The sequence below is a fragment of the Rhinolophus hipposideros genome, assembly GCF_964194185.1.
Source record: "Rhinolophus hipposideros genome assembly, chromosome: 11".
Lineage (NCBI taxonomy): Eukaryota > Metazoa > Chordata > Mammalia > Chiroptera > Rhinolophidae > Rhinolophus > Rhinolophus hipposideros.
In genome coordinates, this window is record NC_138057.1 from 37,966,319 (window position 1) to 37,982,212 (window position 15,894).

At 39.6% G+C, this 15,894-nt stretch overlaps 1 protein-coding gene across 3 annotated transcripts in view; it reads right to left on the minus strand.

The window, feature by feature from the left end:
- CEMIP2 (cell migration inducing hyaluronidase 2) overlaps positions 1–15,894 on the minus strand; it is a 71,548-nt gene that overhangs the window by 41,051 nt on the left and 14,603 nt on the right. For all 3 annotated transcript variants that reach the window (XM_081066121.1, XM_081066120.1, XM_081066119.1), the window contains exons 2-6: positions 13,849–14,191; positions 9,153–9,293; positions 7,988–8,549; positions 4,287–4,456; positions 1,080–1,268 (exon numbers count right to left, since the gene is read on the minus strand). In XM_081066121.1, coding sequence (XP_080922247.1) covers positions 1,080–1,268; positions 4,287–4,456; positions 7,988–8,549; positions 9,153–9,293; positions 13,849–14,179 — 1,393 coding nt within the window. In that variant the 5' untranslated portion in view covers positions 14,180–14,191. The remainder of the gene's footprint in view (positions 1–1,079; positions 1,269–4,286; positions 4,457–7,987; positions 8,550–9,152; positions 9,294–13,848; positions 14,192–15,894) is intronic.

Consider the following 15,894-nt stretch of genomic DNA (forward strand, 5'->3'; position numbering starts at 1 on the left):
TTCCCATATGAACAGTACAGAAATCACCATCTTTCTTATTTTAATATTATGCATTCTTTAAATTCCCAACTTTTTTGGAAGTTAAAACCACTTTAATAACGAGCTTCTCTCTGATGGTTTTAATATATAAACTCAGGGAAAAAAATACAAATGAATCAAGCAGTTGAGATCATGGAGATTCATTATCATGCAGACTTGTTAACAAGGGTGGGAATTTCCAAACAAAATTAATGCCAGATGTATCATAATTTTCTGGGATTTTTGTTTTGTTTTCTTTTGTTTTCCACTTATGCCCTGTATTATCAAGAAGGAAAAGTACAACACTGAAGCACAGAGAAAAACTGCTCAGTGAGCAAATCATCCTTTTTTTTTTTTAAAGCAAAAAATTTTCCCTTAAACTTCTAAGCTGTAAATTATCCATTGAGTGGATACTTATCAAACAGTTACTGTAAGGTCTGGTTTTGTACCATAAATGTATATAATCTTGAGTACAGTAGCAAGTAAAGGAATATAATGAGTGACATGTAGAATGAATTCTGTAACTGAAGCAATGCGAGAAGAAGCTTTACCTATTACCAGGCTCAGACTAGGTACCTGATAAATGTCACCCATTCTTTCTAAAGATAGTTTTTAGTAAGAATCTCATGTGCATCCCCTCCCACAAAAATAAATAAATAAATTATTCAAAATTATGATAGGAAATGGAGTCTTATTAAAGTAACTTTTTGGTTCCATTTTAATATTAATGAGATCTACTTTTTGCCAGAAAGTAGGCACTCAAAAACCATGCTTTTTTTTTAATTAAGAAGACAAACTTCTATTAAACAAATGAATCTGGTTGAGTGGCTGGGTTCACTATTATTTGACAGTGGAAAATTAATAAGAAGTTGGAAAGAACTTTGGAAAACAATCAATCCCCTTAGTCTGCATATATATATATTTTTTAAACAAAGAAACAAGCATGACACACGGTGGTGGTGGTGGTAGTGGTGGTGGTGATTGAGAAAAAAAAAAAACTCCAGAAATCAAATCTCAAGAAAAAAAGTGGTTCCCAAAAAGCATTTTGAGTGGTCTAATACCTTTGACTTTGACCTGGAAACGGCTGCACTCGGGACAGGGGAGAAGCGTGAACTCCTCTGCTTGGTACATGGAATAATCTGTGCTTGCGACCACAATCTGGTCTCCGGGTTTCCAGCTACTAACATCATCCAGCAGATGAAGCTTCACTCCATCCACAACTTCTACCCGAAAACCTGAAAGAGAAACGCCTAAACCACAAAGCAAAAAAGAAAGTGATGCATTATTAGCAGGAATTTTGTTTTTCTAATATCAACCCACTCACAGATTAACAAATTAAAAGTTAAGATAAATGCAAGTCAGAAAATTTTTACTAATGGTAACCATGTGGAAGTCACTAAGCAGATATTAATGATTAAAAGATGCTAACAGAGACCCCTGGCAAGAGGAAAGAGCCCCATGCACCCCTCACCAGAATACAACATACTGATCTGGTACTCCTTTAAGATAATGACTCTAAGGGACAATAAGAAGAGTGAAAAAAACACATTTACTTAAGTTAAGGGAATCAAAAGAAGGAAAAGTCAGGCATGGCACAAGGAATAATACAGATATACTCACAGCCTTCACACAACTGTCCTGATAAAACCGAACCTGATCAAGTCTCAGATTCTGTTCCTTTACAGTGGGATCTATCCTGCTTTCCTATTTCTACAAAGCACCCCCAGCCCCTACCCAAGAAAAGAGATACCTAATAAAGGTAACGTGTTTTTTAATATGTTTATTACATCCAGATACTAAAGTCTATAATAAAATTTTGTCCAAATCACAATATAATAACAACTAGCAATACTAATTAATCAGAGCTAAAAGTTGTTGGGACTTCACACACATAACCTTTCATCAAAACGACTGAGAGATAGGAAATACAATATGCATTAGACATGAAAAAAACCAAAGGTCAGGGAGTTTGAATAACAGCTAAAAAATGGGAGAGCCCATAAGTGAATGCCAATCTAATTCAGATCCCAATTCCTTAACCTCTATATGTATTATTCTGCCTTCCCAAGAATCAAATAAACAGGTTAGGAACAGAGGTAATAAAAACCTTGTGACCGTAACAACAATCACTACCCCAAATTTCAGATGCTTACCAAAAAAATTATCTAAAACAAGACAACAAACCATTAATTTTTTTCACAAAAACTTCATACAAATTTCAAAAATGGTTTAAAATATGACCAAAGGATGATTTTAAGCAAAAATCGTTTTAAAAGACTAGATAAATAAGTTATGACTGAAATGATCACTAGAATTAGTTTCTGCTTTTCTGTTTTTAACCCAGAAGGTTAGATGGGGGAGATCTGTATTATTCCATAACTCCTCACTTTTTTCTAACTTTAGAAGAAAATTCTGCCTGATATTTTCTCCTATTAGCATTACTGAATTGGAAGTAGGAAAGGAAACGAGTTCATCCTCCCTGCTTCCTGGAGAGAATTTCTAACCTCTTGCAGAAAGTAAGAGTCATTGAGAACGTGGGACACAAACAATATCCTACGATAGAGAGACAGCTACAACATACCCTCATCCAGTCGTCAGCAATGTGGAAATGAAAACAAAATTTCCCACAGAGGAAATGTTGACACAAGATTTTTCAGTAATCATCTTCTGCCCGGAATCTTACTGCAGGCAGTTGTACTAAACTTTTCATGCAGGTCCAAATTTCTACTAAGAAATGCTTCTCACCCACTGATGCTTTTTGCCAGAGGCAACCATGATGTGGTACAAAAAGCAGTATAGTCTTGTGGAGGCAGAAAGCTGAGGCTTGATTCCAGTTTCCTTGCCCATTATAGATACCATCTCTTTACCCCAAACCCAGAAGATTGCTTTTGAGGCAACATGTGAAAGTTCCTGTGACATGATAGTAACCCTACTTGTCTGTCTGTTTTAAAGCAAAAGACTTTCTCTAATTATGATACAAAATACACTACTATAAGCCAAATCATGTTTGTACCATCGTTAAAATAGCTAACACTTACTGAGTGCTTACTATACACAGTGTTAAACATTCTATTCTTCACACCTGATACTCACAGCAGCCCTATATGGTAGTTTCTATTATTATCTCCATTTCCCAGATGAAGAAACTGAAGGTAAGAAAATTCAAGTTGCATGCTCACCAACATGGAGTAAGTGAAAGAGCTAGGATATGAACCTAGGCATTCTCTCACCAGACATCTATTTTAGTATAAACACTTTGCTACATTGCTACTAACAATAGGGGTATGAGCACAGTCTAGAATAAGCCTTTCTGGATAATTACAGATATAATAAAGCACCTCTTACTCATTTCTCACTTGTTTGAGTAAAATGTTTGGGTGGAAAAGAAACATTGTGGGCAAGCACCAACAGGAAGCTGCCAATCTGTACCTGAAGCCAAAAGTCTGGCAGCAAAAAAAAATTATGTGAACCTCAAGAGAAAAAAGTCAAAAGCACCCTAAACACCCAGTGTTAAGCATCAGTCAAACAAAGTACAGCTCTTCTGGAAGATGGATTATACTTCAAAGTACATTGAAGAAAATGTAGACAGGAGATAACTTTACAATATGTTACTTAAAGAGAAGAAAATAGGTTAAAACAAAATGAACACTAGCAGAAAGAACATAAACACAGAAGATAAGAAATTGAGAAGTTTGTCCCTCCAGCTTCCATACCAATACATTTTTGCCAAATGTTGGCATACTTTCACCTTCATCTGACTTGCCATACATACGAGGCAATTGTCGCTTTAGATTTATAGTGGCATTTTTCTGCTCCAATATGAAGCGCCCCACCATCCTTGATCAGGATATAACGAGTCCTCAAAGTAATATTTCTCGATCCATCTTTATGGGCTCAAAAGTAGTATCCGCTGACATATCCGCATAAAGAGAAGAGGCCAAGTACAAGATCATTTTCACTGTCGCAGAGCACAATTCACCCTATCACACCCAGACTGGTTCAATGGGTACCAATCCAGGAAACAAATCCATTGCCACTAGTTAACCTAAGGATCATGAACAAAGTCCTGTTGGGGGTGTGCAATCTAGAACAGATCATTCTCTAGTCGAGAAAAAACCCTTGAGTCTAAAAGATCAAGTACATTAAGGAAACTAGAGTCTGCCTTCAACCAGTTGAGAATGCCATTTGAATACAATACCTGTTTTGAAAAAAATATCTGTCACAATACTTACCAATGTCTTACAAGGGTATAAACTGTACTTGCCTACCTTCAATCCATTCACTATAAGCTGTCACAGAGAACTTCTGACCGTCCACTGTATAAAATTCTCTCTGTGCAAGAGCCTTTCCTCCACTGCTATGATTTTCATAGTTTCTCACAGATTCATTGCAAGCTGTACTTCCACCATCAATGACACCAACCAAAGCCCAAGCTTGCCTAGAAGGAAAAAGAGCATGTGCATTTGATTTTTTGTGATGGTATGGACCCAAATCCCTGACACAGATGTTAGGTCAGGTACCGTTGAATCCCCGAATTTCATTTCTGTCAATCCCTACACCTTTTCCTCCATATGAGATTGCAAGTCCAAACCTTGACTGAAGCAACTGACGTCATAGAAAGAAATGCACCTGGATTTTAAATCCCTGTTTGTCCAGCTCTGTAACAGGTGACACACCAATGACTGTGATTTCAATTAATCATTGACTTCCTTCTTCAGTACACACCCATTTCATTCACTATCATTCTGGCCACACACCCATTTACTTTTCCTTCTTTTACAATATTTTCCTTCTTTTAAAACCTGCTCTCTTTTTATCTCTCCTCTTCAATGTTCTCCAATCTAGCTGCATAACAGAATCACACAGTGAGGTTTCAGAACATATATCAATGGTCCGACCCAGCCCAATGAATTAGTAAGTTTTTCAAGTCCCCCAGATGGTATGAGTGTGTAGCCACACTTGAGAACCACTGAGTTACAGCAGTGGTTCTCAAACTTCAATAGCCATCAAATCACTTGGAGGGCTTGTTAAATCGGCTTGCTGGGCGGAACCCTCTGTGTGAGATGGCCTCAGAGAATCTGCATTTCTAACAAGTTCCCAGATGATGGAGATGTTGCTGCTGCTAAGAGGCCTAGTTAGCATCCGAGGTTAGAGCAGTAGTTATCAACCCTGACTATACATCAATCACCCGGGAATCCTGGATGTAAATGATCTAGGGTGGGCCCTGGGCATCTGGATTTTTTTAAATCTCAGGTATACAAGTAAGGCTGTGATCCACTGGGTTACTGGCTTCTTAACATTCTTAAACCAAAGATGCAGAATCACTATCCAACAGATATTACGTGCTGTGTCTATTTGTTAAAAGCAATGTGTTTGAAAATGCCATTTTTTTTCTGTGATACTGTAATAAACATCCCAGCGCCTTGCTTAAACTTGTGGTCACACTCTATCAAAAATAAATAAATAACAAAGACAAATGTGCCTTAAGACTCCTAGTTGAAAACATGAAAAGAAAAATGTCAACTTCCTTTTAGGGGGGGGTGGGTGGAATGTAATCTATGCCAGACAGATGGCCGGATAGTCACAGATAAAAGTTAAGCAAAGCATGCCTACATCCTTATAAAGTTTACCTCCGCCCCGTCTGGATTAGCTACTCTTTGACTGACAATGCTTTATAGCTCTATTTATATTCCTTGACACAGCAGCAAGAATCAAATGAAGAATGTCTCAATTTATTACCTCCTGTGCGAGAGGGAGAGAGGGAAAATATCAGAGGCTTCCTTTATTTACCAGGACTGCCTCAGCAACTATAAAACAATGTTCTAGTCTATTGACATTATCTCCAGAACACTCCTACTTCCCTCCTCCACTTGAGGAAAATTTCAGTGCACCAGGACATTATCTTCAAAGGAGTACGTTTATGCACTCTGGAGATAATGTCAAAGCAATGGAACGTTGGCAAAGGATCACAACTCGAATTCCTCCATCAAATCAGCAGCCACATTGTAAAGGGAATTTAGAAACCAGTAGGGAGAGTAACCAAAAAACAGGGGGATGACACAAAATATTCATAGCTAATGATCACACAAATCTAGAACAGGAATGGCACAAAGAAACAAAAGTTGTAACCCCTGGTGTTACTGGATTATGAAACCAAGTAGGAGTCTAACTTTGAAAAGACCATGATGCTTCATTCCCAGATCTATAAACCACAGAAATACATGCATATGTGCATCAAGAGATAAGTAAAAACATTCAAAGAAGCACTTTTGATAACAGAGGTCCAAACTGGGAAACCACCCAGATATCCAGCAGTGGCATAAACAAACAATAGAAAATAAGCAGTAATGAAAATGTGCCACGGCTACATGCAACAACATAAATGACAATTAGTAACAGAGTTGAGCAAAGAAGCTAGACACAAAATATGATATATTGTCTGCCCTCATTTATATGAAGTTCAAAACCAGACAAACCTAAACTTCAGTATTCTCCACAAATTCAGGAGAGTGGTTACCTGGGTTACCTGATCAGTGAACAGGAGGGGGCGGGAGGGGGGTTTCCGACCACTGGCAATGTTCTGTCTTGAACTGGATGGTAGCTACCCAGGAATCCCATTGCAGTAAGTCATTAAACTCTACATTCTTGTTTTTTAGCACTTGACTGTTTGTGTATTATGTATTTTTTAAATTATTTTTAAAAACCACTTTTGAGGTTTTGCACATGCTAAGTGTCTTCCTCTGTCTGGAAAGACCTCCTTCTCCACTACCTAGATAGCACCCACCTAAACATCCTTCAAGCCTCTTGCCTGCTTTTGGGCAGCCTCCACTGACTATCCCAGGCCAACTTGGGGGCTCCTTCTACACACACTTCCATTACAGCCTGTAGATGGAGCAATGTCTCACTGGACAACACTCATCTATTTAGGTCTTGGTTTAAACGGCTCTGAGATGGTGTCCTTTCATCTAAGCATCTGCAGGTACCCAGCTCTGAGCACCTCCGAAATACTCCCTGGGTGAATAAAAAGTGTTTTTAGAACAAGACAGACCTTTTTTCTTCACTACCTTTGTCTTCTTTCTCCAGAATTTCTGTAGATAATATTCCATTCCAACAACCACATTTCCAAAGGAAAAAAAGACTTAGACCAACCAACCATCAAAAAATAAAATAAAATAATAACTAGATCATTTCAACACGTGAGTTCTGAAACTCTCTTACTTTTCACTGCAGATATTCCCTCACTTTACTAACAGTAGGCAGAATTGAAACTTCTGGTTTTTGAATTAAATGTTGAGCCGGCTACTTCCCCAGATGCAGGGCTGCAGTAGGAAACCATGGCTAACTAGAATATGGCACAGGAAGCATAAATAGTAGAAATGAATCCTACTATCCTGATGAAGTTCCCAGCCCTCCACCTTCTTCCTCCCCACAGGAATCAGACCTCCAGAGACCTGCACCAATCAAATAAGCAGATCCCAGTTAGTATGCAAAGGATTTCAAAAACAAAAAAAAAAAAACTGTTAATGTTCCACCCCCTTAGGCTCTTAAAACAACTTTTACTCCTTAGCAGGGAATTGAGTGTGAAACTTTCAACTCTTAAGTTGCCTCAATTAGCCTGAGTTTCCCATGACATGCTTCAGAAGGTAATGAAAGAGGGATATAAATTGTCCTTGAACTGCCTGACCATTTTTTTTTCAATACCACATTTCTGTTCTTTTCACAAGCTTAGTGCTACAGTTCCCAAAGTGCTTCATAAACCAAAGCTAAGAAAAGAGCATTTGTAACCAGATTCCTGTCCTCCAGTCCCATGTTTCAATGTAAGAGGCAACCAGTCCTCCAAATGGTGGTGGCCATTCTGACCTGAAGTCAGACTGTGGTGTCTTCTGTGTCTTTCTCCACCCTTGCTCTCCATTCAGAGACGCAGACGCTCACACATAGCTGGAAAGGGAAGTACACAAGGTATGCCCACCTGTAGCCCAATCCTTGGATCAGCTTACTTCCCAGCCGGTCCTGGATCATTTGTATGGTTCCCTGTAAGAGGCTTTTGGCAGCTGAATCTCCGACAGCAATAGCAACAATCCGTCCTGGAGACTGGCCTCTCAGAAATTCCTGAAGTCGTCTGCTCTCATTGTGGAATTCGTGGGTGTCAAACCTCTCACTTTCCAAAATTTTGGCCGTGTCTTGGTCAATGACCCTCACATTGAGGCCCCTGAAAAAGTCCTTTTCAAAGGCATAAGACCCATAGGTCAAGCCTGAGGCGTTCAGAGTTCTAGCCAACAACGTCCACGATGCCTTCTGTGCCCCGTGTAACTCCAGTGTCCCTCCAGCTTCCACACCAATAAATTTTTTGCCAAATGTTGGCATACTTTCACCTTCATCTGACTTGCCATACAAGGCAATTGTCGCTTTGGATTTATAGCGGCATTTTTCTGCTCCAATATGAAGCGCCCCACCATCCTTGATCAGGATGTAACGAGTCCTCAAAGTAATATTTCTGGATCCATCTTTATCATCCCCAAATACAAGCAGTCCTGCAGAGAATAACACTAGTATCAGCCAACTTCTGAAACATCTTTCTGAGATACAGAGAAATAGAATTCACCTTGAGAAGGGAAAAAAAAGACACTCCCATAACTAAGTTGGGAGAAAGAATTTACTAAGGGTCTAGTTAGAGAATTAAACCTGTTTTCCAAACATGATAAAGGAAGAAATGAAGAACTCGTATCTCAACACACTAAAAATTCTCATGCGAATGAATTTCAATCCATTCACTTTAGAGGTACGAGTAAATCATTTCTTAGAAATGTGTCTAACAGCCTACAAATCTGAATCTCGTTTTTCCATATGCTAACCCATGCTAATTATCACTCTACGTAGCTGCAACAAATATTTGATTATGAGAAATCACCTTCTGGAACTGTTCCCTTTTCTATAAATCAAGTATCTTGAGTGATTTCTAAGGTCCTTCTACCTTTTGAATTCTATGGTTCTACCTTAGGAACTTTTTATGTCTCCATGGTTAGAGTGACACCACATTCTAAAGGCTAAGTATAATTTTCTACATAAAAAGCATCAAATGTTCCCCTACATAAAGAGCAACCTTGCAGTTCCCATGGACAGGTACCATTACTTACCTCCATCCTGAATGACTATAGAATTCACTGTGGCATCTGAAGTCAGACGGAACATATCTCCCTCCTTGATAACAACTTGCTTTGCAGAATCTTGTCCTGGATCCCAGTTCCTGAGGCGAGGGTTTTGATCTGGGCAATTCTCTATAAAACAATGTAAGGATATCCTATTAACACAACAAAAATGCAAGGGTACCTTTAGCCAAATCCAAGCACTATCACCATTTATGGCAGACCTATTGCAATTTCTTTCTATAAGGATAGAAATCCCATCCCATCCTACGCAGCAGAGATATGTCAAATCCTTTACTTCCTACACACGTCAAAAAGGTTTCACCACAAAACTAAGTTGCTATCATCTAGTTCAGGTGAAACTTCACAAGGTAAAAATGGAGTTCCCCCTGAATCATCTACTGTGGAAATAAATCAACAGTAAGAGACAAAACTGTGAATTGTCCTTGGACCTCAAAAAGCTGTGTCAGAAAATGTTTCAGAACATAATGGTAAATAAAAAATGGAAACTGTTAAGCAATACAAGTATTAGGTCTTCCCCAGTTCCTTCCTATGCACAGTGAATCATAAAGTTGGTGACAACACCTCCTCCGTTCCAAAGGCAGTGGCTGATAAATATCACTGTCTTTGGACATGTACTCTTTCCCAACAAAACAGCAAGAGACAAATGACCAAATACATGACTTCTCATTTTCAGACATGAGGAAACTGCAGATTAGAGAAGCCAAACTGATGATTACCCAGCAAGATGAGTAATATGGACGTTCCCTTTAAGAAACGAGGTTTACTTTACTTGTAGTGTTGTTATTCGAATTTGCCTCTTGGATAGGTGATAATGAAAATACAAAAGTATTCTGCATTGCCACAGCTACTTAATGCATGGGACCTTTAGTTTCTGCTATAATTTGAAAGAAGAGGGGGTAAAAATCACAACAATTTGAATCAACCAATGACCAAGTATTTATTGAAAATCAATTAATCCATTCTGTATTAGATACTTTAAAATTTATTTAAAAAGAAATTTTATTGATATATGTATATTATCATGATATATACACACACACACACACACACACACACACACAGGGTGCCAAAAAAATGTGTAACATTTTAAGAAAGGAAAAAACTGTATTAACTGTAATACTCAATATATACCGGTAACAAAAGATGAATACAAGTCACGTTTGACTTCCGCAATTACAAGAGGTGCTCAAAATGGTTACCATCAGTGTCCAGATACTTCTGATTACGGCGAACCACTGCGTCAGCAACGTTGACCAAAGTGTCCACTTGTATACATTTTTTTTGGCACCATAAAGCAATGAGCCCACAGCCCTCAGAATTTATAATCTAGCTTGGGAGAAACAGCCACCATGTACGAAATAATTAAATACTGAACAATTTGGTAGTTACTTGAGGTAAAAAAGAGCTCAGAGAAAGGAGAGGTGGGGCTGCAGCACCTGAGGCAGCTTCAATGAAACAGGTGGCACTAGACGTAGATTCCAAAGGGTGGATAGTATTTAAATAAAAGGGGCAGGAAGGAGAAGAACATTAGTGACCCAGTATCCCCAGCTATTCAACTCTATTTGGTTGCTCAGTTGGAACAGCAAGACAGACCCTATATCTAAACTAAGCAACGGTAGAAAGTAATCGGCAAGATGTGCTTGGGAATCATATGAAAGTGGAAGGTACACACTGAGAAATAAGATGAGAAAAAGTAAAGAGGCTGGGGTGCAGCACAAAGACATTTTTTATAGAAAGAAAATTCTGATTCCTCATTTTAACCTTGTGTAACACTAATGCAAACTTTCTTTTTTTTAATTTTTATTGGGTAGTAGTGTGCTTTTTCCAGGGCCCATCAGCTCCAAGTCAAGTCGTTGTCCTTCAGTCTAGTTGTGGAGGGCGCAGCTCAGCTCCAAGTCCAGTCGCAATTTTCAATTTAGTTGTAGGGGGGGCACAGCCCACCATCCCACGAGGGAATCGAACTAGCAACCTTGCTGCTAAGAGCACGCGCTTTAACCAACTGCGCCATTCAGCCGTCCCAGTGGCAGCTCAGCTCAAGTCATTGTCTTCAACCTAGTTGTGGAAGGTGCAGCTCACTGGCTCAAGTGGGAATCGAACCAGTAACCTGTTGCTAAGAGCACAAGCTCTAACCAACTGAGCTAAACGGCCACCCCACAAACATCTTATTTCTAAGCACTCATGTTGTCCTAGGCTTCTGCTTTCTCTTTGAGGTGATAGTTACTACTACAGTTAAAACTAGTCCCACTAGTTAAGTCCTTGGCAATTACTTCATGAAATTAATTCTTCTCACAGCAGTTTCATAATCATTGACATTTAATTCTGATAAATCAGAAATCATCACAATCATACTAAGAATAATCCTTAAAACTTTTCTTCCCAACAAAGAAACAAGAAGCCCCTTGAATTTGTTCTGACTTAATATTGAAGATTTCTTGAACTTTCCTTCTAACTCCCTCTCTTCCCACAAAACATCAAGCTGGGGGAAGACATGGCGGGCATAGCTCTTGTGTTGTTATCCTTTAGTGGTGCTACCGGACTGACTTTTCCTATGCTAGGATATGCTTTGGAAGATTATGATGTTTACTGGCCTTGTTCATCCTGATATTTCATGCCATCTCTCACATTTCCCATTTCAGTGCCAAAACAGCAACTCTGATGCAATGACTCTGACGCAACAAGCAGGGCCTGCTGAGAACTGGCATATATTTTCACCACTGGAATTGTTTCTGCCTTTGGATTTCCTGTTATTCTTGCTCATGTGGCTGTGATCGAATGGGGATCCTGTAGCCTTGTGCTGGCAGATGATACAGTCATTTTCCTTACAATTCAAGGTTTTATCCTTCTATTTGGAAGAGGTGATGATTTTAGCTAGGAGCAATGGTAGCACTTTATTCTGATAAAACACATTTAATTTCTTAAAATTCCCTCCCCCCCAAAAAAAAAAATCTAGCTGGAATTCTCCATAATGTTTTATCAGAAGTAAATGTACGGCCATGTAACAAGCACTGTACCCAGCTATGGAGAAGGAAATCCAGTCTTTTGAGATCTAGAGCCTACTACCATAGTTACATAATTCCTCTTAATTGTTTATAATTATTCCCCAGGAGAGCAGGCTTCATTAGAATCATCACCAAAAACTCCCGGTTGTTTCCTTCCAGTAAAGTACATTTAATGCAAAAATGTGTGGTCTGCAAAAAGCACTGCAAAATAGCTCAGCCCGCCCCATCTTCCTGGCTACCCATCTGACGAGCAGTGGATGCATTATCAAAGTTACGTAAGAGCAATAACCACAGTGAGGCTGACCCTGAAATATTTCAGCATACCAGATATTTCCACTGACATTCTGCACTTTTACTGCCAAAATGTGAAACTAAAGCATGTTGGTTCGAGGAACCACATCAGCGATTCAGTGTCTTAGATGGAATATGAAAACCTCCGTGAAAGCCACAGATTTCAGCTCTAATTAGCCGCTAACCCAGCATCCCTTTACTGCACATTACTTGGAAAGAATGACTCAACAGCAGTGAATTGGTTCTTCTGCTGGAGCAAAGGGACAAGAAAACTCAATGCCACGTGCAATGAAAAGCAACGTTACAAGTTCATAACGGGGGCCAACTGGCGTGGTCAACAAAGGTGTTAATACAAACATCTCTCTTATTTCAGGTCTTTTTAGAAACACTGACACTACCTCTTCCTCAGACCTTAAGGTCTATAAAACTCCTCAAGCACCCATGAACACTAAGTAAACTATTTGTAAGTCTTGCAAATGGTAAATGTTTCTCAAATGTTAGATTCACTTAAGGATATAAAAAATCTGTTACAGACGATTAAAAAGAAAATGCAGGCAATTATGGTGCCCAATGCAGGTTCTGGTCTGCTTCTCCTCCCACAGAACTGAACCCTCTGATTTTCACCTGGATGGATGGAATTCTGGGATGAGGCCATTCTTTGTTGGTACCATATTGAAGCTAACGGACAATAAACTTCTTCAAAATCATCTCAAATATTAATATATTACCAACTGAAAAGCAAAGACCATGTAAGAAATTAAAAAGTAATGAATGATTTTTAGATAATTGTTATCAGAATTTACACCTCCTAATGGATGTTTTCCTTTAAGGATATGCATTGTTCCTCAAAAATGTTGGAAGCTTCCCTTTTGGAACAGTCTCTCCAGTCACAGAACACAAATCTTATTATGTTCACTTATTTTTTTAAAAAAATCAAATGTTGTTTACCACCTACAGCTAGTGAGTTTATCAGTTAGCGAGTTATTAAAAACTTTTAGCAGTCTGAAAATCATACCTCCTACAAAGGATGAAACTGTGCTACCACAAGAATTCAGTAAAGACTCTTAAAATTAGCATTTGAAAAAGAAATGCTCCAAGAACATCGTGAGCACGGGGACAAAGTGGCAAAATGGAAATGAAGAGCAATCCTTTAATTTTATCATTCCCAATGGATTCCTTTAACAATTACTCTCTTTCCTAAGAAGTTACACCTCTTGTTATCTAATTATATGCTAGTTAGCCAGAATCAACTTAACAAGAATGTTTTTTTTTATTTTATACTATTTCCTTTCCTTCTTCCTTCTCCTAGAGTCTGTTCTCTATGGGCACACACACACATACACAAACGCACATGCACACATACACACACTTACCATCTGGAGCATATTTTGAGGATATGCCTAAAACGACTGCAAGTGCAACAAAAAATGAGAAACTAGTAATCGCAAAGCAAATGAAAGTATTTTTGTGCCTCTTCTGTTTTCGGCTTCCTCCCTGGGCTTGCTGCTCTTCAGGTGAGAAAGCAAAGCTGGCCCGGGCTTCCTGTCTGATGGAGGGACATTTGGCTGGAGCTTGGCTCTTTGGAGGAGGAGGGGGACGCAGTGGGACAACCTTCCCGGGAACATAGCCAGATGAGCGATGGCCATTTCCATTCTGAGGTTGCAGAAAAGCAGGGGAGTGTCCCCTGGAATCAGTGGCATGCATGATACACTGTCACTGCAAAAAGAAAAAAAAATAAGGTTCAGAAATATACGAATTGGAACAGCTTGTTTTTAGTACCTTCTATTGTAATAAAATACACCCAGCATAAAACGTAACCATTTTAACCATTTTTAAGCGTATATAGTCCAGTGGCATCAAGTACATTCACGGTGGTGCACAACTATTATAACCATCCATTTCCAGAACTTTTCATCATCCCAAACAGAAACTCTGTAGCCATTTAGCAACAATTCCCCCATTTCCACCTCTCCCCCACCCCACAGCCCCTGATAATCATTGCAATGACTTCTTGAAAATATCAAGTCGGCTTATATCCCTCTGTGGACAAAAAAAGAGGGTCTATGGAGAGTAACCACACAGGGTGATCAGATCATCAATTCCTAAATGGACAGGTTATGGCGTATAGTCAACCACCAGGCACATAACTTCTTTAGTAAAAGGCTTATCTTTGCCTTAAACAAGCTGTCCATTGTTTCTGTCCATCTAGGCTAACACACCTTTGAAATGCCTTTTTTTCAGACCCCTCTAACCACCCTCAAGAGAACACAGAATCTTAACTATCCTGTAATCCAATCCCCACCTGTGTAGAGCGCCCCTGGAAGCTGTTAGAATGAGTTTTGTGTGAGCATGAGTGACTCCATATTGAATGAACAAGAGGAACTCCACGTTTTGGGCATGCAAAGAAAAGTTAGCAGACAACGCCCAGGGAGCTGCCTGGTTGCCCTGTAATTGGGTGTAACCAGCTACACTCGGAAGGTCTGCTACTGAACATGTGAAGATGTCAGGGTGCTGGCTGCCCTGATAAAGTGACATCAGAAAGGCACTCAGAATTGCATAAGAACTGAGGACTTTTGCAGCTCAGAGAGGAGGTCTCGACTCAGAGATAACCATGCTGTCCCTCTGCTCTGAGAACCCTCCACTCTGCTCTGCTCCACTGGGACAGAACCTCTGCCGGACCAACCTCCGGGACCAGCCACCCTTCCTCACTCCACCAGGTCTCTGATTGACTTTGGGACTGGTTCCTTACTCTATTTTACCCAATTATTGTATTACTCTGTGTGCTTTACTGTTTGGTGTATTGATTGATGCTTCACTGTTTGGTGTGTTGATATTTGAGTCAAGAGCTTATTGAAAGGCATTTAAGATCTTGCGTGCTCTGTTCTTTGCTGGTGCCACGGCTACAGCGGAGGCCTGTCAGTGCCAGGTAGATCCTGGGGATCTGAGAGTCTCTGGGGGGTTAGTACCCGTGACTTGCAGGAATAGACTGCAGCACGGACTCTGAGCTTAGCAGTCGCTTGCGACACCACCTTGCTTCCTCCTACCTTCATATAATCTTTAATTCAAAATGCATAAAAGAAGTTGCAAACTGCTATTCTAGGGATCATTTCCCTCAGTCTGTTGAGATCTTGCTTCCCGGTGTATCCTCTTTAGTTCAAAAAACTTTTTATAAAAGTTCTCCACAGGTTTGGATGTTCTTACATCGACACCTGCTATAATAAACTGTGTGGACCATCACCTTCACTAATCGTCTGCTAATACCACTGCTTCTCAATCCTGCCCAGTGCCACACTTCAACTAATTAAGTCAGTATCCAAGCACCTGTATCTTTCAAATGCCACCCCCCAAAAGTGATCCAAAGAGCACCTAGGTTGAGAGCAAACGTTCTCAATTTTCATTATGCCTAAGAATCACTAGGG